General features: G+C 33.9%; 1 protein-coding gene across 1 annotated transcript; it reads left to right on the top strand.

Moving 5' to 3' along the window:
* Positions 1–20235: 20235 nt before the first annotated feature.
* On the top strand, positions 20236–21563 carry LOC125056230 (transcription factor sox-3-like). Its single transcript, XM_047659262.1, has one exon. The coding sequence runs from the start codon at positions 20326–20328 to the stop codon at positions 21055–21057; it is 732 nt and encodes a 243-aa protein (XP_047515218.1). The 5' UTR covers positions 20236–20325; the 3' UTR covers positions 21058–21563.
* Positions 21564–22319: the final 756 nt, after the last annotated feature.

The raw sequence follows: 22319 nt of genomic DNA, 5'->3' as shown, positions 1-22319 counted from the left end.
AATGGATTATACAATGGTCTCTCTCGCGAAACGGTCGTGTAGTGTTAGAGCGAAAATTCCAATTAAATACTTTTTTATGTAACAGGAGGCAAACGGGTTCACCTGATGGTAAGTGATACCACCGCCTATGGACTCTCAATGCCAGAGTGCTCGCGATTGCGAAGAAAAATGTAGGTAGGTACGTTCTTTTCTTAAATGACCCAACGTCGAGTTGATTCGGAAATACTTCAGTGGGTAAGAAGTGCAATACATGGGACATCTTGTTTTGTGCACAGTTAAGTTTAATGTTTCTTTGTTTTCTTCAATGTAGCCTCGGCACGGCTTTGTATAAAACAATCAGTAGAAAGCACGCTAATCAAGAAATACTCTTCTGTATATTAGGTATAGAAGAGTTCCAAAGTTAATTGTTTATAGCGGAGATACGACCTTCAATTGTTTAAAAAAAGAGCCTACTCATCCTACAAAAGCCGGCAACGCACCCACGAAATAGGTGTCTATGGGCTGCGATGACTGCCCTCTTTTCTATAAAAAAAGGAATAAAAACACATGGGAAACTAATTCTATAGCATCTTTTTTCATCACAGCGTAAACACACTTAAACAGATAGAGACGAATTAATGATGGAGTCATATTATAAACTATACAATATACATAGATTTATATTTCGAGCTTAAAGTATACTCTATCTCTTGGACTATAGCCGGAAACATATTAGCAACACTAGCTGACGTGTCAAATGGTACGGAACGTATGTTTGCCATCGTCCCGGGCCGGGGTGGTCCCAAAACGGGACAATGGGGTAAGGGCCCTTATTGACATTAACTTCACGCGCTGTTTACTACGATTTATCGTGATGTTTACTGTCTAATGTTTATGATTCGTTTAGAAATTACGTGAAGGTACAATAAACGCAAAAGAGGAAGACAATTTAGAAGGTGGATATGTCGCAGCCAACTAGCTTAATAAGCCCTTCAATTAACAGCCTAGCCTTTTAACTAAACAGCGCCGTTTAACTAGCGGCCTGAAAGATATTCAGCCAGTTCATCAAACAGCTAGGCAAATTACTTGGATCGATGACGTTTCATTACTTGCCTATCCTAGTTACAGTACCATCTCAGTTCTCAGTTTAATTTAATAAACCACCAATCAGTGGTGCTGCGATGAAACATGCTAACCCGCTAGTTAGTATTATAATATATTTATAAATATATAAGATTTTAAAACACCAAAAACAATATCAATAAAGTAAAACAACCAGACGTGAAACGGAATGTTATAAACGCTTGGAATGATAAAACATATAAAATGAAATATCATTCATATTTCATATCATCGCTCATATTTTAAAATAACGGCAAAAACATATCATTATTTCCTATGTTCGTTCAGTTTACATTCAGTTTGAAAATAAAACATTTTGCGACGTTTTAAATAAATTTGTAAGCATGAAGTCCCATTACACATATTGTATGGATGTTGAATAGATCTTTATAACTTGGTTCAATCGTATTTAATAGTCAAAATACATCACCCATAATATTGTCGAGTACGAGCACTGCTTATTATAAGTACGCAAATTAATTATATTTAAATAACTGACGTTTCGAGCGCGATTCACCAAGGTCAGCAGAGTACACTGTCAAGTTGACAGTTGTATATTTGATATTCCCATACGTCAAAGGTTTATTGTATTTTGACGAGAGTCATAGGTTTTGTTTCTGAATCTTACGATTAGTCTAGTCTCTAGTGAGTTATTGCTATATTAACACCGTTCTGTAAGTAATGTGATCGATGCGCGTTTATTTCAATCAAAGAAGTACATATTATTAAAAAAATATAAAGGCTTTACCCATTTTTATTTTTTTATTTCAGTTCTCAAATCCCATATTCTGTATATGATAGTGAGACTAATCTACCAAACTAATTATTCTCTATGACGTTTAGCAGTTTTTATTTTATAGTCCTTTTCATGAAAGAAGTCCCCCAGACGCGGCGCTGCAATCGCATTACGTAATGTTGCCATTTATGAGTAAAAAATTTACCTATTTTATTTACATTTAGCTGATGTAATTTATCAAATAATACTATTTTCTGCATACTTCGATGAAACAATATTTCTGTTATGTAAAAAGTATGTTTTTATTTACTTATTTTAGCGGTGTTCTACCTACTTACAGGGAAAAGATGAGAAAATAGGGTAAAGAAAAACAATACAATTTTTTATTCAGAGTTTTAATGCATAATTATGTAATATAATTAATTAACTATTTAAGTACCTTTACTGTTTTATTTGTTAAGTAGATTAAGTATTAACATATAGGAAAGAGCGTTCATCCCTAACACAGGTTCTTGAACTTAAAAGGGATGTACTAAAATATAGATTTAAGACTATTTACTTAATAAAGAAATTTTTTGTTTTTTTTTGTTTTTAATAATTGTTGGGTTACAATTTTTTTCGAAATACACGCCGCTGTATTCGTTTGTAATTCTTGTTACAGTTTTCTCTGACACACCTGCAATTAAATTATGAACATTTAAAAATAATAGTAACTTTAAGTTTATAATGCTTATGTAATATATGTTTTAATTTCAGTTACCTAGTTTCATCACGATATGTATTTGTTCAATTTTGTCGCAAAAACGAATTTATATCATAAAAGTCCCATCAATACAGCAAAAAAAATTAAATGGCAACTCTAAAAAGCACCTGTTATGGAGGCAACTCTCTTCCGAACATTGTTTATTGGTATTAAAACATCTTGATTCTTATGTTAAGCTTCACAGAACTCTTTCACCTTTAATATAATTTCTCGAGGCGAACTTTTTACAACTTTTGGCATTGTAATCAATCTTCAAAATGCACTAAGCTAGTTAAAAATTCACAAAAATCTACCACAACAAACGAACTCGATAACATCGACTAATGACAACATTGCCGACCTGTCAAATTTAGTTCCAAAAATCACCGCGGGACTTCTTTCATGAAAAGCACTATACGTCTACATCCATGTGTTGTCTATGGACATAAGATATATTACGAATAATCAAGTCATAGATACACATTCTTGATACAATAAATCACATCTTTATTTGACACTAGTCATCACAACATATTAAAGTAACACAAGGCCAGTGAAAAACGGTAGAAAAATAATGGCAATGAAAGTAATGGAAGGAGCAAGGCATTAGAGACAGGAAATGGTACGCGTGGCATTGTGGCGGGAAAAATGACATAATATCATAACATCCTTTATGACCACGCTAGCCCACCCCTGCCATAGAGTAACAAATTCGTTATCTGTGCCAACGATCGTGGCGTAATTATTTGTGTAACATTCAACATTTAAATGCTATTTATCAATGTATAAACGAGTTTATTTGGATATATCTTTAAAATTATGTCTTAATTAAATATTATCTCTAGTATAACAACTTAAGTAGTATAATTACACCGTTTTAACTTAAGTAAAGTAACATCTGTCACTTTTGATCACAGCGTAAACATTATTTGACAGAAGAACTGATTTAGTTTTTATTAATATTGGGGATATACCTTTAGTCTTATATTAACTTTGGTAGTCAACAAATTTAGTTTACATTACATTTAATGTAAGTAAAATTTATGTATCTCTTAAGAATTAACACTAATACTAGGTACTAAGATGCGCAAAGTATCTTTATGTATACTGTTCGTGGATTTTTTGAATTAAATTATATTAATTATGAATTATGATTGCGCGAACTCAAAATATTTAAGCATTGGATACATCAGATAAATATTGAATACATAAACAATCAACACGATGTTTCGTGTCATTCTGTTAAATCGTGTTTACTAAAAACGTTGAATTTATTCTGATTAGTTTCTATAAATAAGGGTACTTTATACAGTTACATTATAATCCGCATTTCATATCAATTTCCATTTACATTTAATTTTAAAACCATTTTGTTCATCTTAAAAGAGTCTAATATAAGATATAGTCTGTTCATAATAACTATAATTCTATCCGCATAACATAAGTTCTATACTAAAAATAAAAAAATATCTTATCTCTCATACGAGAGAGTTTAGTTTAGTATATTTAGAGAGCTATGATATAATAAATATCTAACATTTTATTCTTTGCCAAATCCGCCCTTCGCGAGACAAATCATAGCTGGTCATTTGTCAAAAAACCTGCATCCGTTACTGAATATGGCTAATGTCAAAACATTTCTTAAAGCCCCTAATAGTATGGAATACGAGTGACAATTGACAAAAAGACAGCAAATTAATATTGTCGACGATAATGGATGAATGGGATAAAGCTTTTTAAGTTTTGTTGCTAAAATGTGGATACCCGTGTTCTTTGTTAAGGAAAAGTCAATATCACATAATATATGTATTTCTCATTCTATGAAAGTACTTATAGTTAAAAGTGTCCTAGATTGCGTGCCTTTAAGTTAGTAAATTTATGTTATAATAATAATATAACAATCAAATATTTACAATTTTCTTAACTTACATAGTACCTAATAATAAAAATGTTTAAAAGTTAATAAAAACAAATCTAAAAAGTTGGGTCCCTGTGGCAGTGTACTTTTAACGCTGGCAGCTGGCATTTCTTCGCTGTATTGCGATACTTATTCGTTGAGCGAAGAAAGCGCCAGATCTGGGGTAACCGGTACTATATACCAGGCGCCAACTTAAATCTTTAATTAGCGCCTTGCTCTTGAACCCCACGGCCCGAGCTGCTCTGCCCGCAGAGCTTCCCGCTGCTCCGCCCCAACTTTTTGCTTTCCCAAGGGAGGTAAGACGGGACAAACGTGTCCACACAAGTAGCATCCCATAATGCCTGTCCCATCTTCCAAGGGATCAACGACATCCCATCTGGCCGCTTGCCATCGTCTCTTGCAATGCCTGTTGGCTCCAAAACAACTATTAGCTTAGGTTTACACAATATAGATAACTAATAGTTAGAACTATAAAACTTATAACAAAGTGGACTAAATAGTTTCAATATACTCATTCATTCTGGTCAAAATTACATTTTAAAGAAATTGCTCGATGAAATATGTAAGGCGCTATTATTTCACAGCAGCCGGTTCACTGTTTTATAGACAGTGAAATATACAGCTGTCTGCCACCTCGTAACACATTCTGGAAATCTTGGACCATCTATATATATTTTTAAAATAGTAAAATTTAAAGAATCAACAAAGACCCATCACCCAAGCACAGTCTGCATAGAATACAAAATACCATCCGTATCACTTCGATTCCACAACTGAGCGTTTTTAAGTTTTTGCCGCGCAACACCGCTATGTAGAACCAGCTGCCTACTGAAGTATTTCAGAACGAATTCGACTTAGGGTCCTTCAAGAAAAGAGCGTAACAATTCTCAAAAGGCCGGCAACGCACTTGCGAGAATTCTGGCAATGTGAGTGTCCTTAACACGGCCTCCTACATAAAAATGTCTAGATATAACTTATGTGACTATATAACAGTATATAGGTATGTTATGGTATGTAGGGATAAACAAAAGTTTTAAAAGTATTCTTTAAGAATTCATTCAATAACTTTAATACTCGTTATTAATATCGGTAGCATAAGTGGGTATAATATATAAACTTTCTAAGAATTAAATCGTCGAGAGCCGAAGGAACTCACACGACTCTAAAGTCGCGTTAATAATGAGTTTCATTACATTTTCAAGTGTCTCAATTGCACAAAAACACTTGACGACCCTAACAGGGCAAACTTGTATAGAAACAATTGGAAATGAAATTTGTATGGAGAAAACAAAAAAGGTGCGATTACATCTTGAAGTGTGGAGTGGCCGTGGTTTCTCATGGGGCGTTGTTTTGGTCGCAACGCTAAAGGGAGCCTGGGTGTGGGGTGACCCTTTTTATGGAATTTTTCAAATTTATTTTGATATAAAATACTTGTTCTATAGTGATGGCTAGATACAATAATGTGTTCTTAGACTGAAAAGATATGATATATAACTGAATACATTCATTTCAGTTTATTAATTTGTTATTCAATTTAGGTTCATTATAAGGTTTATTTAAAGGTTAATTCAATAAAATTATTTAGATTAAGTTTTTTTAAATAATATTTTATTTAATAAGTTTTCCGCAATATGGCGAGATTTTATTGTGTGTAAATCTATAAATAAAGAAAGAAAAGAGCATAGTTGGCCTAGTGGCTTCAGCGTGCTCTCATTCCTGAGGTCGTATCTTCGATCCCCAGCTATGCAGCAACACTTTCTTTCTATGTGCGCATTTAACAACAACCAAAACATCGCGAGGAAGTCAACGGCGTGTGTCAAGCACATTAGGCTGATCACCTTACCTTACTTGCCAAAAATGATCATTAAACACATACATAAATCTGAGACCCAGACCTAAAAAGGTTGTAGCGCCACTGATTTTTATCGTATCTGATTAAATCATCGGAGTGAACTGAAAGCGTTTTTGTTTTTATATATAAACCTACCACATTAATGGCTCTGAGGTACGTTACATAGTCTATACTATAGCGTGCGTGAATTATAACCTCGCCTTTACCATGTTAATATTATACACAAAAGCTTGTCACCCTACGAGTATACTGCAGCCCGTGGCGTTGGCTCCCACGGGCGCCGGCTGCCCTAAGGATTAGCACTCAATTACGCGAAATAATTCGATTTGTGCCCTTCGATCTGGTGCGAACTGACCACTTAATGTGAGCTAAGTAGGTGTAAGATTAGGTATTCCATTTATTTCCATTGTCTCCAAGGCAATAGCTTTAATTTTAAATATTTTACACAATATTGTATTATTCCGTTTCGCGTGTTACTGCTGAACAGCGCGTTTGTCGTTTGATCCCATGTAGGATAGGTATGTTGTTTATTTTGTAGAATTTTTTCTCACCTACCAACCAGAAATGTTTTAGCAGGAATTGAACCTAGAACGATCGTAGCTGCAAACGTCTTAAGTAAATCTTTTATTCAATAATAAAGTCGCTTATATAAAAAATAATGTTTATTAGTAATCATAACAACCAAATATTAATACAGTATTTATAATTTCCTTAACCTACATATGTACATAGTAATAATAAAAATAATTAAAAATTAAAAAAATAGAAAGTTATAACATGTTTAAAAAGTTTGGTTTTACTCAGTTAACTATACATATTGAATAATTTTTATAGTTTCCTTTTGTAAGTCTTGGATCTTTGTACAAATATTATGTATTCCATCTTCGGCTACATCTTTAGTATAATTGTTTATAAATAATTTATGTTAGCTGTAGGATTACGAAATAAACAAATAAATACCTATGCTTCACCATTAGTTTGTTACGCATTAATGTTAACTTTCGTAGCACCGTTCTTAAAATATATATAGAGTTTGGCCATTTTTCTTTTGTTTCAGATTACGCATATGCTACGCCGTAGACCCGCTACAAGTTCGTAGTGAAACGTCATAATCGAAAATAATAAATATCGATTACACGATTATTCGAGCTCACTCGAGTCAAGAGTTCTCGGCGGGGTATTGTTTAACACCTATTGTGTATTTCGTGATAACATTTATACGCTGTGGTAAATTGAGATCTGATTTCAAGATTATTCCTTTGAAGTTTGACTGTTAAATTAAATTTATAAAAACTATACGACTTACACAGACGTTACGTTTTGGATGGTAATAGGTAGTAGGGAATTGTGTATTGAATTTCAGATTCTCTCTTTTGGCATTTTGCTATTTACCAAGATTCTATTTAATAAAAACTTACCCTTTTTTAATGTATTACATTAAGATCACAATTTCTGATAAGCACTCAAAGCGTCGTTTACCTAATGTGATTAAGCGAAATTTGTTTTGTTTGTTATAATTATCATATATTGAGACTTTTATACTATATATATAGCCTATTATTAATTAATGATTAGGCTATCAAATTTGGTAGAACCTTTAATGTTGTTTAGCTTACATAAAATATCTCACCTCTGAGTTCTCACCGCTTGACCGTATTCAACGAAGAGCAATTCGGATCGTCGACGACCAGTCACTTTCCGAGCGGCTTGAACCCTTGGCGTTGCGTAGACATGTGGGGTCTCTCTGCATCTTCTACCGCATTTACCACGGAGAGTGTTTAGGGAATTGTTCGGACCTGCAGCTGAGTTTTATCATCGGACGTTAAGGCAGAATACAAAATACCACTCGTATCACCTCAACGTCCATCGTTCCACAACTGAACGATTCTTAAGGCACTTTTTGCCACGCACCACCACTATTTGCTGCCATCCAGCTGCCCACTGAATTTTTTTCGAACCAATACCATATACCTAAGTTTTCGTGGACTGCGGGTGACTAATTGTGACTAACATTGTGACGTTAAACCCTTAAAAGGATATTTGAAATTTGGGTAAGGTGACACAAATAATTAATATATTTATATGAATTTCATGAAAATGAACTGACATTCTAATTCTATTTCTAGTTCTGGAAGAATAAGCGATATTCTAGAATTAGATTTAGCCAGCGAAATTCACGGCTAGTGCATGTGACCGCGGTATATCCGGCGATGCGAGTCAAAACCGGGCAGAGCCGGGCAAATCCGGTTAACGGATCAACGCCGCGGATACGATTTGCGGTTGGCGATTCGTATGAGAAATTCGAAATATATTTCGAACGTATTTGGTGAAGACAAAATATCGACTTGAAATTTTTCATACCAAACATATATATGATGATATAGATTCCAAACCAATAATGGCGTAAGGAAAACTCGTAATTATATCTACAAAGCAGCTACGTTTCTATTCTCTCTGTTGAAAAAACGTAGTTAATAAAGTTTTGTAATAAACTGACATTGTTTTCCTATAGATTTTTGTGTGATAGGTATTTTAGATGGCTAAAGACATAGACAAACAAATTTAAGAGTACATACATAAAGATCAAGAAATTTCTTTTTTAATTTATTACATGGCCATAGATAGGTACAAGTTCTTTAGTCAGTAAAAAAGAAAATAATATTTTATGTTGCCGTAATAACAAAATTGTTTACTAAAACTCCATAGATAAGTTTTTTATATGTATTTATGAATATGCTTTAAAGGGTTCTTCATCGGACGTCAAGACAGAATACGAAATACCAATTTTAAACATGGTTATATTTTCCCCGGAAAATATGATAAAACTCCATATAACAGGACCGACACAACGTGTAATCAGTCCGTGTGAAAACATCCAATTTCGATGGGTGTAATCGATTTGCGCGTATAATGAGGCTGATTAGCGCGGTGGGTGTGACGATGTTTAGCAACACACATCACTCCATAATTACTGGTTTTAACAGCTATTATGTCGAAAACAGTTTTTGGTTTAACCACAATGTTTTGTATATATTAATGGTGTTTAATACTCATTTGTATTATGTGTCTTCGGTTTTATAAATAATTGTCCTCTTATTGTTAACAACTCTTAGAGGACATGCAAGGCTGATCTATTTTACATGTCTTCAGGCGTAAGATGCTGCAGCCATGGTTCCGTTATTAATAACAATTAAAAATAAATCAGTGGCGCTACAACCTTTTTAAGTTTGGGCCTCAGATTTCTGTATCTGTTTCATAATCGTTTGTCAATCTAGTAGGCAAGTGATCAGCCTCCTGTGCCTGACACGCCGTCGACTTTTTAGGTCAAGGCAAGCCGGTTTGCTCACGTTTTTCGTCCCCGAGTGAATGTTAAATGCGCACATAGAAAGTCCGTTGGTGCACAGAAGGGGATCGAACCTACGTCCTCACGGATGAGAACTGCCTTGCGATTCTGTAATTCACTTTTCGAACTCTCACAGCGGTTTTCGCAGCGGCGGTCGCGCTCAAATCAGTCGTGAAGCAGTGATTTTACGATTTGGCATTCTGATAAGGAGGGAGCTAGAAGGCTGAAGCTTCTAACGACACTGTTCTCAACTGATAACAATTACAAAAAAGAAATTTATTAAATTTTTAAATTGCATATTTGATTTAATATTTGTATTTATTAATCTAGTTTATTGTCATTTTGATTCATCTTTTCTTTTATATATAATGATTTCGTGTTTTTATACATCATGTGTTTCTTGTATGTTGTGTTTTCTCAGTCCGTATGTATTTCGTTAAATAAATAACTTGTTTTGTATGTTCAAGCATTATTTCTTATCTTAACTTCATTTTTTTAAATATAATAATAATACAGGCAAACGAGCCAGGACGCCCATTTTAGTGGATGTGTTACCGGCCTTTGAGGAAGGAGTATACTCTTTTTTATATAATTACGTTCAATTTAGAAGCCGAATTAGTGTTAAATGTTAGTAATTAATAGATTATTATTTTAGAGACAAAACATGTTTTGCTTTGCAATTTTTTCAGGCACATTTTTAGATATATTATAAGATATGCCTGCATTCGTTCATTATTTTTGAACTAATTAATATAACTCGGAGCTAAGATTAAACTGTAACACGGAATGAAATAAATGTTTAGAAGTTTTAAGATGATGATGATTACCGATGTCCGTTGTTCCACTACCACTATGTGGAACTAGCTACCCACTGAAGTATTTCCGAATCAAGACTGCCTCCTGTGACGTAAAAAAAAGATTGAGACGAATTATTTTCAATGTCGATAAAAAATTTCGTTTGTGAACCATCAAATACGAGTATGTCTATAACACACGTCTTCTTCTCCTTTAAAGATAGAATAGAAGATAGAGATACTACTGAATGTTATATTGTCAGGCCATTGAAAATCTTTAGTCCCTCGCTCTAGTTAAATGTAATTTTCATTTAAATAATTCGAAATAATAGCGAGAAAATTCAATGCGCTGAAATGTATCGTCAACTAGGAACTTGAAAGTATACAAAATCTTACCGTCTAATGAGCATAATCAAAGAAGGAAGGCGCGAAACGGAAGGGCTCAGGGCTGACAATGACTGCACTGGCCGCGGGCGTACACTAATTGTCTAAGTGCATAATGAACTTGTTTGAGACAACCCTATCTTATACCCGAACTCTAAAATTGACCTTAAAACCACCGAACAAAGTTAATTTTTCTTTAAAACATCTACTCGTTATGGTCTACATGAAGTTCTCGTTCGAAATTAGGGTTGTAACTGGTGAGTTTTAAAGTCCAATTTTGTTTACACATATAATTGTTAAAGTAGCAATTCTTGCCACCCTCATATGCACTTTTGTTAAGTCGAGTTAATTAGAAAGTTAGTGTAATGTTGGTAAGTTTTTATAATTGGTAATGAGCACTGTTGGTTTCGTCTTTGCAAATGTCTATTTAAAACTAGAAATGAGGAAACTTTTTTGAATTAATAGACTGCTATCTGTTGTAGCCTTAACCTACATTGGTAATACATCCAGTGACTCTCCCCTTTATGGGTCCTGTCTTCTACAAATCCTGCTCCGTTCTCTACTCTTAGCAACCTCCTTCTAGTTAGTAAACTTTCTCTTCTGAGTCTTGGTATTTCGTGACTTCGTCTCCGGCATTTGCTTCAAGTGGCTTGCCTCTCATCTCATCAAGATCTCAGTCTCTGGGTTTTGCAGAGTTGCATTTGATGAGTATTACATCTTAATATATATAAATTATGTGTCACGTTGTTTGTCTGCTATGGACTCCTAAACTACCGAACCGATTTCAATCAAATTTGCACACCGTGTGCAGTTTGATCTAACTTAAAAGATAGGATAGCTTACATCTCAATTTATACCCGCAATATTATTTTATTGCAAAATATTTGTTTATTATTTGATAGTCACAATTCTAACAGATGGCGCTGTGTTGAAAGTACCGACGTTTTTACATAAGCTACAATTTAATGGCATTACCACCAAAAAGCATGGTGGTATGTAGTATAACTAAAACCTTAGCCACAGCAACGCTTGGCCGGTCTGCTAGTAATTTAATAAGATTAATAATATAAATCTTCTGGCACTGGACTCCGCTGTTATGTATGCGATTTTGCACTTGAATGATGTGTAATAGGCAAAAGAGAAGTTTGGAAAGTCATCTGGCGATTGTTAAAGTATTGAGTTTTATAATCGTTATATGTATTACAAGAAATACATGAGTGAATAGAATTGAGGGCATAACTTTTAAGCAAAGGTTAAAAGTTAATTTTAACTGTAGATTTAATCGCGTCTAGGTTTCACGTGTTTTACAAGGAAGATCTTTTAACTGTACCGCATTGTTTTACGCATTTAATAAAGGGAATTTACAATACCTGGGCATAATTTGTTAACATAACGTTACTCTAAGAACGAGAAAACTGTGGATTGTGCCAAGGCTTTTTTTATATAGTTAATACCATTTTAGGCTCGGCTTCTGCTCAAAGAACAAGAACAATAATATCTATAAAAATATTATTTTCAAACAATATTCGGACATTATAGTCGTAATAAGCAATTGTTTTTGAAACTATCGTTAAACGACCGTTATTTTTATTGCGGTTGTAAGCTTACCATTGTGTACAAGATTTCTCAAAAGCTACATTTCGTTTGTCTCTTTATAGAAGTATTTGTTTTAAACAATAGTTTTATTGAGGTACAATTTTGCCGTAGCTAACAAGTGTTTCTACTTAGTTACAATTTACGATTTATCTCCTAAGGAATTACTTACACCCCCGCTGTTTAGTGGTTACTGTTAAGGCAGTGCTGAGGTGTTTTCACAGCGTAACTATAATTGTTTCGAGTTTACTGTAATATCAAGTAGAGAGTGTATGTCCCAGTAGGTACCTATGGGAGTTTACTTATTATAGTAATAGGATCACATATTTATTTATTTCGTAATAAGTAAGCTATCATAAATTATATATACCGAAAAGCAGTTATAATAAAGATATAGCCAAAAATGGATTCAACAATTATTAAATATGTACTAAGTAATAAATTCGGCTGTGTTGTGTGATGGTGTCAAAGTGTATATGTGGGGTGTGCTTATGATGTAGGGTTTTAGCGCTATGGATATTCTTAATACTCCTTTAAAGCATATTCCTCGATGGCTAGATATATAGAGACTACAAATAAAACCTATTGATACGTACCTAATATCGTTTTGGTGCCAGTTGCATCTTTTAATGTCCAACTTTTTCGATAGGAGAACGATTATATCGTATCGATAGCCAAGAAAGAATACCATTGTATTTTTATCCGAAACCGATTCTTGGTTTTATACGAAAGTTTGTGGCGTTAGACTTATGTGACAAGGTTATTTATTAATACATGCTTTAATAAATAAATATTTTTTACCTATAATAAATGTTTCCAACACAAATATGCAGTATTTACAATATTCTTAACATAGTAATAGTAATAATTAGAAATTGATAAATAGACAATTAAAACAAATTTACAAAGTTTGGTCCCTGTAGCCACGGCTGCCATTAATGGGAGCATTTCCTCGCTGTATTGCGGTACTTATTCGTTGTACAAGAAACGCACCAGCTCTGAGGACACCGGTACTATTTACCAGACGCCAACTTAAATAAGTAATTAGCGCCTGTGCACTTGAACCTCACGGCCCAAGAGTCTATACTCCAAAGGGAACAAAATCGAAGTTGGAGCAAAGACTAATTTATATTTGAACAGTATATGTTTAGGTTATAATAAACGATATTATATCATATAACATATATCTTTTATAATCATTGTTGTAATACTTTGTTCTCGACAGATATAAATACAACAACTTAATATAATTACATATTTGTATTCCTACATATTTATCTGTTTAAATATATAAAGTAGGGTGTTGGGTTTAAAATCTAAATGTGTACTTTATGCTATGACGTGACCATACAGGCTTAGTTTTTATCTTAAAATCAGACATTTCCATTTAGATATTAATTATCAGCCAATGTTTTTTCACGCCGCACAAAACAATGTCCCCCAAGTAATATAGTAAGAGCATTACGTAGCATAAAATAACATTATATCTCATATAAATGAGCACCACACCTAATTACTTACTCCACCACAATGCGAGAGGGCGTCTATAAGCCACAATTATATATTTCTGTCCCTCACAAAATGCATGTAAACAGAGCGAGAGGTGGAATGAAAAGCTAGTTAGTTTTTCGCTCAGTTCGCGTCGGGAACAATGCGAGTTGCAGCGTTATTCGCTATATCTTCCTATTTTAATTTACTCAAATTTCCCTTGACACCTCACTCGACATATCATTATAGTTTTTTGAGCCGCAGGCAGGAGGGTTGTGGTTATGTTAACTTGGGGTTAACTTGACAGCTGATGGAGGCTTTTAACTGAGGCTTGTATCATGTATTAACTGGAAAATTATATTTTATTGGAGTTAGATTATAACTAACCGTTAAGAATTTATCTTTATTTAGCAGTAGTAACAATTTCTTTTTTCTTTAAAACATTAAGTTGTAGTATGTTTAATTTCAGTTTATTTTGTCTATTTATCTACTTATGTTTTCTGATTCGTATATTTGTTTAATAATGTGATCTGTTTTGGCTTTGTTTATTTTTTTTTCTATTATAAGCTGTAATGTTACTTATAAATAAATAATTTTAAATTCAATTTTTAAGTGGCCTTATTGGTGTGAGCTACGATATAAAAAACCTAAAAACACAAATCAATCTATCTATTATCTAACTTAATCAGTTATGTTTAGTTTTTGCGAGAGCCACAGACTATAAAATCGTGAAATTTTGCATAAAAAAGATCGCATATGTCAAATGTCACTTTTGACATCCCGTTTAACCTGTCAGTGCAACCATCTCTACGTCTACGCAGGGCTATTATTTTTCAGCAAGAATGCACCCGGTTAACGGCTAAATGATAATACAGGTCGTCTCGCGGAGGGCAATCTCAATAATGTACGTATTGTCTATACATTTTTTATATTATCCAATTAACTTAATGCAACTAAGGGAATTTTCAAAAATTGCAAATTAAATTTTTAATTAATAAGGAGAGCGTGGTTACGTATAAAACGATGTTCCAGAAAAATATTTTTTCCATAAAACCGGTTGAAGTTTCGTATGACAGAGAAACATGTGATTTTATTACAGGAATAATATATTAAAATAATTATTTTACTGAACGTTTTCTAAGGCAGTTTTTGCCGCGCACCACCACTAGGTATGTGGAACCAGCTGCCCACTGAAGTATTTCCGAACCAATTCGACTTAGGGTCCTTCAAGAAAAGAGCGTACCAATTCTTGAAAGGAAATAACTTTCGTACTCCATACACAGGCTGACCCCACCTACCCCTCACCCCATGCCCCTGGGGTACAGGTTATGGAGTTCGTCTTATGACATAATATGCATTATAGTTCTAGAACATTATTCTATACATTTTTGATGAAAAAAATTGTTCTAGGAGATAGTTTAGTCTCATAGTTTAGAAGGAGAAGTTGGTAAACAGCTTTTCCTCAAACTAAACGCCGCTCTCTTGATTCTCTTTTGGCCTGTTACAGAGCAAAAACCCGGTTCAATGCCGGTAAAAAATACAAAAACAATTTTATAATCTGCCATAAAAACTTAAAAAGGACACGCGAACATTTTGAACAATAGATCTATTAAGTAATTATAATAAAAATGAAGTCTAAATACTAAAGCGGCACGCGCTTTTTACCTTTTTTTAAGATTTGAACATTCATTTTAATTATATGCAAAAAATTACCCAAATTCTATGAAATGTTAATAATTACATTTTAATGTTTGTTATTAATTTGTTTAATAAAAAGCTTTCATTGTATCAACCAACAAAGGCGGTACCTATGACAGTCTGTGGACTCCCAATATATTCATAGTTTATAATAGTTCCATAACACCTAATAGTTTTAACGTGCGACTGTCATCTCTGGGGTCGTTGGTTCGAACCCCGGCTTTGCACCAATGGACTCCTAAGAATGCATTTAACACAACCTGAGGAAACCGGCATGCCTTAGACCCAAAAAAATTACGGTGTGTGTCAGCCACAGTAAGATTGATCACCTACTTGTCTATAAGAAATTATTACGGAACAGATACATAATTCTGAGGTCCAACCCTAAAAGGTTTTGGTATTTATTTTATTCCATATACTGTCTTTGTCAAGTTAAATCAATCGTTAATTTCACTGTTACAAACTTTAACCGTTTATTCGTCTGAGAGGCATGTCATGTAAGTGTAACATTCAGTTTTACTTTACGTCACCTAGATGGCGCCACTGGTCTTAGAATACTAAACTTACATAATTTGTTTATGTACTTGAATTTTTAAAAATTTGGATGTATGTCAATTAAATTTAACAAACCCTAATAATATAACCTAAACTATTATAAATACTAACAGTGAATAGGGTAAAAGCCGGATAGTTGCCTCGGTGGGATACATGCCCCGGTGTTTAAAAAACTATGTTAAGATTATAATTTGTATTGGCGCTTTACTACAATAAGTAGTGACTGCCCTTCAGGCCTAAATGCCACATAAGCCATCGGAATAGGCCCAAGTGTTTTGTACGTGTAAGCAAAAATCTTCCGCGCCGAAACTTTGACGGGCGTTATATTTATATTGGTAAGTAATTTCTATTGAATATTTTTATTACTGATCGTGGTTTCAGTCAACTTTTTGTTTCTTTGCATGCATTAGAGTTTAAATTACACTGTTTATCATGTTTTATTGCTAAATAATTTTTATTAATTACGCAAATAAAAAGGGCAAGTATCCGCATCAAAAAGGATAGTCGCCCTGCTTACTGTCGCGGATAGTTGCCCCTAGAGTGACTAAACATTTCTTAACAAGCAAAGACGGATTTTATTTTTTTGCTGTTTTTTTGGTGTTTATTCGAATTTACTTTGTCTCTAACTTGTTGTAAATTAAATATATATCTACTTCACAGTTTTATATATTTATTATAGATAAGTAAAATGCCTCATCAACATCAACTGGACAGAAGATAGCTTAACACTTGCCTTCGAAAAATTGAGACAAAGTTGGGATTAAAGCACAACTTTATTAATGAGAGTAAAATGGCTGGACCTCAATGGCTAAAATCCTGATATAACTTTGAGACAAGCTGAGGGTTTATCAATTGAAAGAGCGAAGGGTCTCAACAGAACAGAAGTTGCAAATTTTTTTCAAACTCTTGACAACTATTTTAACTGAGAATAATTTTCTGGATAAGCCAGATAAAATATTTAACATGGATGAAAGCGGTGTCCAACTCAATAATAAAATTGGTAAAGTATTAGCTAAGAAAGGTGCTAAAGCAGTTAAATCAGTTACTTCCGGTGAAAAAGGAGAAAAATTACTGTTGTTTCTTAATATTTCAAATTATACTTAATAAAATATCTCAGTAAATTATAAAGACTGTTAAATAAACAATAAAGATTACTCTAATTGATATAAATTTATTTCTATCCAAAATAAAAACGCACGAGGCAAGTATCCCCCGAAGCATTTTCTACGCTAGGCTACTATCCGCCATAGTAGGCAACTATCCCTTTTCTGAGAGGTGAAATAAAACAGTATTTATTCAAAACCATTGTTAATTATGTATACAAAAATAGGCTTTTATAGAAGATAAAAGACCAATGTAGCGAGATACATACTAAATAATTTTCAGCAAGTTCATATTTAAAAAATATAAAGCTTTTTCGAAAAGTGGGGCAACTATCCGGCTTTTCCCCTAGTTTAAATAATTAATAATTATTTAAGAAACCTATATTAGTGAAATGCTGACCGCGACGTTCGTGGTTAAGTGTATCAAGCCCGAGGTATTTTCGGTGCCAGTCGTTATAGCAACAATTCGTAGATTTTATTAAAGAATGCCCCTGCGAACTTCGTGTCGCTTAAAATCATTTGTAAGCCTACCTTTTTAGTAGCTGCATACATATGGAACATTTTGCTATGCTACCCCTAAGTACTAAATAAAACTATATTTTTATATATTTCCTGTTTCTCTCTCCATAAAAACGTTCCTCCAGGATAGATAAAAAAACACTTGAATTGGTCCAGCTGTCTTCGAGTTTGGCGCTTAGCAACATATTTTGTATATTTCTATATGGATCATGAACAATTGTTTGTAATTAGATACATAAATTAGCATACAGGCTTTACAACCATGCCGCACAAATCTAAATGGTTACAAAAACATATCTAGTTATGTTAATCTAGGAAACGTCACTGGTTCAACAGAAGTATCTAGAAGTACCTATTTGTTTCATTAAATTAGGTATGATCCTGCCGTTCCTAAGGAAGGTAATAATATTTACAATAAATAAGTACATATCTAATAATACGAACCATAAGTATTTGTAGTAAAAATAATATTTTTGAAAACGCTATAATTATTTTAAAACAAAAAATCTATAATTATTTTATTGCACTAACAATTCTAAAAACGGCAATACTCTAGGCTGTTGAAAAATACTGCAATGTAAATTCAACCATAATATTAAGAGATACGAGTCCCTTATGCTTAAATAAAATATATAAGTTTACTAAATGAGATTAATTGTTTGAAACAGAACAAGTTATGTATTTTTTGCTATTCATTTGATGCTTCGGCGCTTATACTTTTAAGATCTAAGATCTAAGAGAGATTTAAGATTATGGAGTAATCATAGAATTTTACTTTTATACTTATCAAAAAGCAGTATTTACTATAAATTACTTTGAATTGTAAACAATTGCTTTACATCGAACCCAAGACTACTGTTAAAAAAATATTGTGTGTATTATAAATCGAAATTCAAATAAAAACTCTATTTTTTAAATGTTATTATTAGCATTTATTTAATCGATAATCACAATATACTATGCGTCATTGTTCTAGTTAATACCTACATAAAAAAAATGTTTTGAACATTTGTATTTTTTTAATTGTCTTATAATTTTTATGTTAAACATGAAATTAACAATAGTAAAATTAAACTCATTAATAAATGTGTTAAACTATTCAACCTGAGTTCGGTGTTTGAACTCCGGCGTGATTTTTCCACCTGCTCAATTAACATGGGCTCGGAAAATCATTGTGAGATACACCCAATATTCGAGAGTGTGTCAGGAACAAAAGGCTGCTCATCTTTTGTCTATAAATGACAGTTTAAACAGATATGCGATATCATATTATATAGATATTGGTCACACCTTCTTATATGATTTTGTATTCCGGTAGGTATTGCGTCTTATTAGAAACGCTACATATTTAATCATACCTGCATATATAGAAAAAGTTATATTATTATAAAGTTACTTGAATAAAGACTTAAGTTGGCGCCTGGTTGCACCCCAGAGCTGGTGCTTTCCTCGCTCAACGAATAAGTATCGCAATACAACGAGGAAATACTGCCAGCGTTAAAGGTACACTGCCACAGGGACCAAACTTTTTAAATTTGTTTTATTCTTCTATTTATTAATTTTCATTATTTATTATTATAGTATATGGGTGAGGAATATGTTAAATACTGTATATTTGTGTGTTGGAAATAAATAACTAATTTTACGCAACATTTAATTAAACAATTAACTGGACTGTAAAAAGATAGAACTGATAAAATCTGAAATCAAATTACGCGTTCGTCACGCGTGTGTATCTTTAATATTATATGTAATAAAAGTACTGGTCTTCTAAAAAGTATTTATATAAATAATGTTCGAGCAGATACCGAAGTCGGGGTATCAAAAGATTAATCCTAATACAAATAAAACGTCTATCCATACAAATTCACGATAATGTTTACACTAGGTCCCAATATACAGAACTGAGCACCTCTCATATTTGAATATCCACTCTGAATTTACTTAAAAGCAGATTTTTTAGGAAAAACGTCTTGAACGCATAAGTGGCATAATTCGTTAAATAAATATTAAAGTCAGATTGTCACGATTCAAACTCACAGAACTCATATCAAAAAGTATAACATTAAAAACATCAATTGCATATTTCATAAACTTCAATAAGTAGCAATAAAAAGGTCTTTGATTGAAGCACTAAAGAAACTTCGAAATAGAAGTGTGAAGCAAAGCTCGCTTCTATTCCAGCGGTTATATCATGCATGAAGTCGTGTTGAGGCGATATGCCTCGCTTGTACAGCATGGGGTATTGTTGCGAGGGAGCCGGATATACGGCCCGTCACACGACAGACAGAGAGAGCGATAAGCGCAAGGTGGGCCGAACTGAACGGCCCCCATTGGCGGGTCCCACCCCGCCCCTTTCCCGTCCCGCGCCGACCCGATACCCACGCGAGCACCACACAGGCTCCTCAGTCTATCGCCCGACTTCGAAGCGAAACAATCGCCTTCTCAGTGCCCATTTACCTTTGTGCCATACAGCTAATGCTATAATTGTCTTCGACAATGTCGACACTTAGTCATCACCCGTACGCGTTTTCCATGCATCCCGGTATGCTCCCGGAATACCCGAGCGCTCCACAGCCCTTGCCGGCTTCTTCGCCTCAGTCAGAAGGACACATCAAAAGACCCATGAACGCATTCATGGTGTGGTCCAGACTACAACGACGACAAATTGCTAAGGACAACCCGAAGATGCACAATTCAGAGATATCAAAGCGACTCGGAGCTGAGTGGAAGTTGCTGTCTGAAATGCAGAAGAGACCGTTTATTGATGAAGCGAAGAGGCTCCGTGCATTGCATATGAAGGAGCACCCAGACTACAAATACAGGCCGCGCAGGAAGCCCAAGCCCTCGACACCCGGCAGCGCGCCCGGCGCTGGCGGTTTTCCAAGCTTCCCGCTGCCCTATTTCGCTGGCCCGGCCCCAAATGTTGGACAATTTGACCCGTTATCATACCCAGCAGTGTCACCTTACTTCCCTCATCAATTGGACCATCTGCAGTTTTCAAAACTAATGGCTCCAACGGCGGAAAAGTTGCCGACGGCATCATCAGCGGCGGCGGTCGTTTCATCGTTCTATTCGTCTCTGTATACCACTCCGACGGGACCACCTAAGCCGTTTTCATCACCTCTGTTCCACCAGTACGGAGTTGCTCCATCGTCCCCCGTGTCTCCTCCGACACAACACAGCCCGCATGATGACCAGCTAAGGCGGCCGGTCTCCGTAATCTATTGAAGACCGCTGTCTCTTCCCTGAAGTGAACATCAGTGGAGTGTTATAGACAATTAAGACGTGATTATTTATTGTTTTAGATTAAAGCTTAAAGTGCGTCATATCAAGTGTTCTGTAAATATGTTGGAGTAGTTAGTGAGCGGTTTAAGTTAACTGTGATTTTGTTTCGACGCATTCTGTAGACTAGCCGCCGTCAGCAAAGTGAGATTTGTACCAAAAAGAGATTATCTTGTAGATAGGAGTAAGACTGTCGAGATACTTCTTGTCACTAGCTTCCCTTTGTTAAGTTTTATCGTTTAGACCGCGAAGTTTGTCTGTAAGTTGTAAATTATTTATTACGACCAGTTATTGTGAAGAATTTATTTGTAAAATAGTTGATCGTACTGTAAGGTTAGCATGTTTCTTTGTAAATACTAGTGTTAAATCTGAATCGATGTCATTACCAACGATGTATTATAGAGTAAAGAACTTTGTTAACGCCATAAATAAACAAAATTGTTTTTATTTTATATATTTCGTTTTCTTTCCTTTATCAAACTAATAGAAAAATAGATAAATATTCCACGTTTACTAAACGATGGCTAAACATTCTATTTTTCTTATTTATATCTTAAAACTTAAGAGACAAGACTTTTCGTCTTCTCTAATTAATAAACTAGATATTTATCTAATTAATAAATTAGTAATTTTAAATAAACTAGATATTTTTGCCTGACTGAATTTAAGAAAAAACTAGGAAAACAATTAATTCTAAAACCATTAAAGAAATCACTTAGCGCTTCAATGTTAGTTTATAATATCTTGATAAATTGATGCTGACTTTATCTGTTTAAAAAAACTGATAAAATAGAGAATAAATTTATAATTAAAGATATGACTATTTCCTATTTTGAAGTCCACGTAAGTAATAACTACATACATAACTAAATAACTAAATGCAATTGAAAATAATTAAATTATATATAAATTATCAAGATTAGTAAATTTTTAAAACCGCTTAGTCAGTTAAAGAAAGACTTGACTATATTTTTCTATCACACAGAGTTTGAATTGTTTATTGTGCAAAGAAAACATTTATTAATAGATTCAACTACATATATACATAATATTATAATATGTATAGGTACAGTTTCATTTTTCAAGAAGGCAAATACAGGTTACAAACTTCACCACTAGATGGCAGCACGCGAAGTTATGATTCAGGAAATGGAACGTGCTTTTGGCTCTTGCCAGAAATTATTAAAATTGTACTTTAGAGTGACTAT

This window comes from Pieris napi, chromosome 14 (assembly GCF_905475465.1).
Source record: "Pieris napi chromosome 14, ilPieNapi1.2, whole genome shotgun sequence".
In the NCBI taxonomy this organism is placed as follows: Eukaryota; Metazoa; Arthropoda; class Insecta; order Lepidoptera; family Pieridae; genus Pieris; species Pieris napi.
Note: the sequence above shows the minus strand (reverse complement) of the source record. Positions and strands in the feature narration are given on the sequence as shown.

Excerpts from the sequence above, each read along its gene's own strand:
- LOC125056230 (XM_047659262.1), top strand. The coding sequence starts at position 20,326 with ATGTCGACACTTAGTCATCACCCGTACGCGTTTTCCATGCATCCCGGT.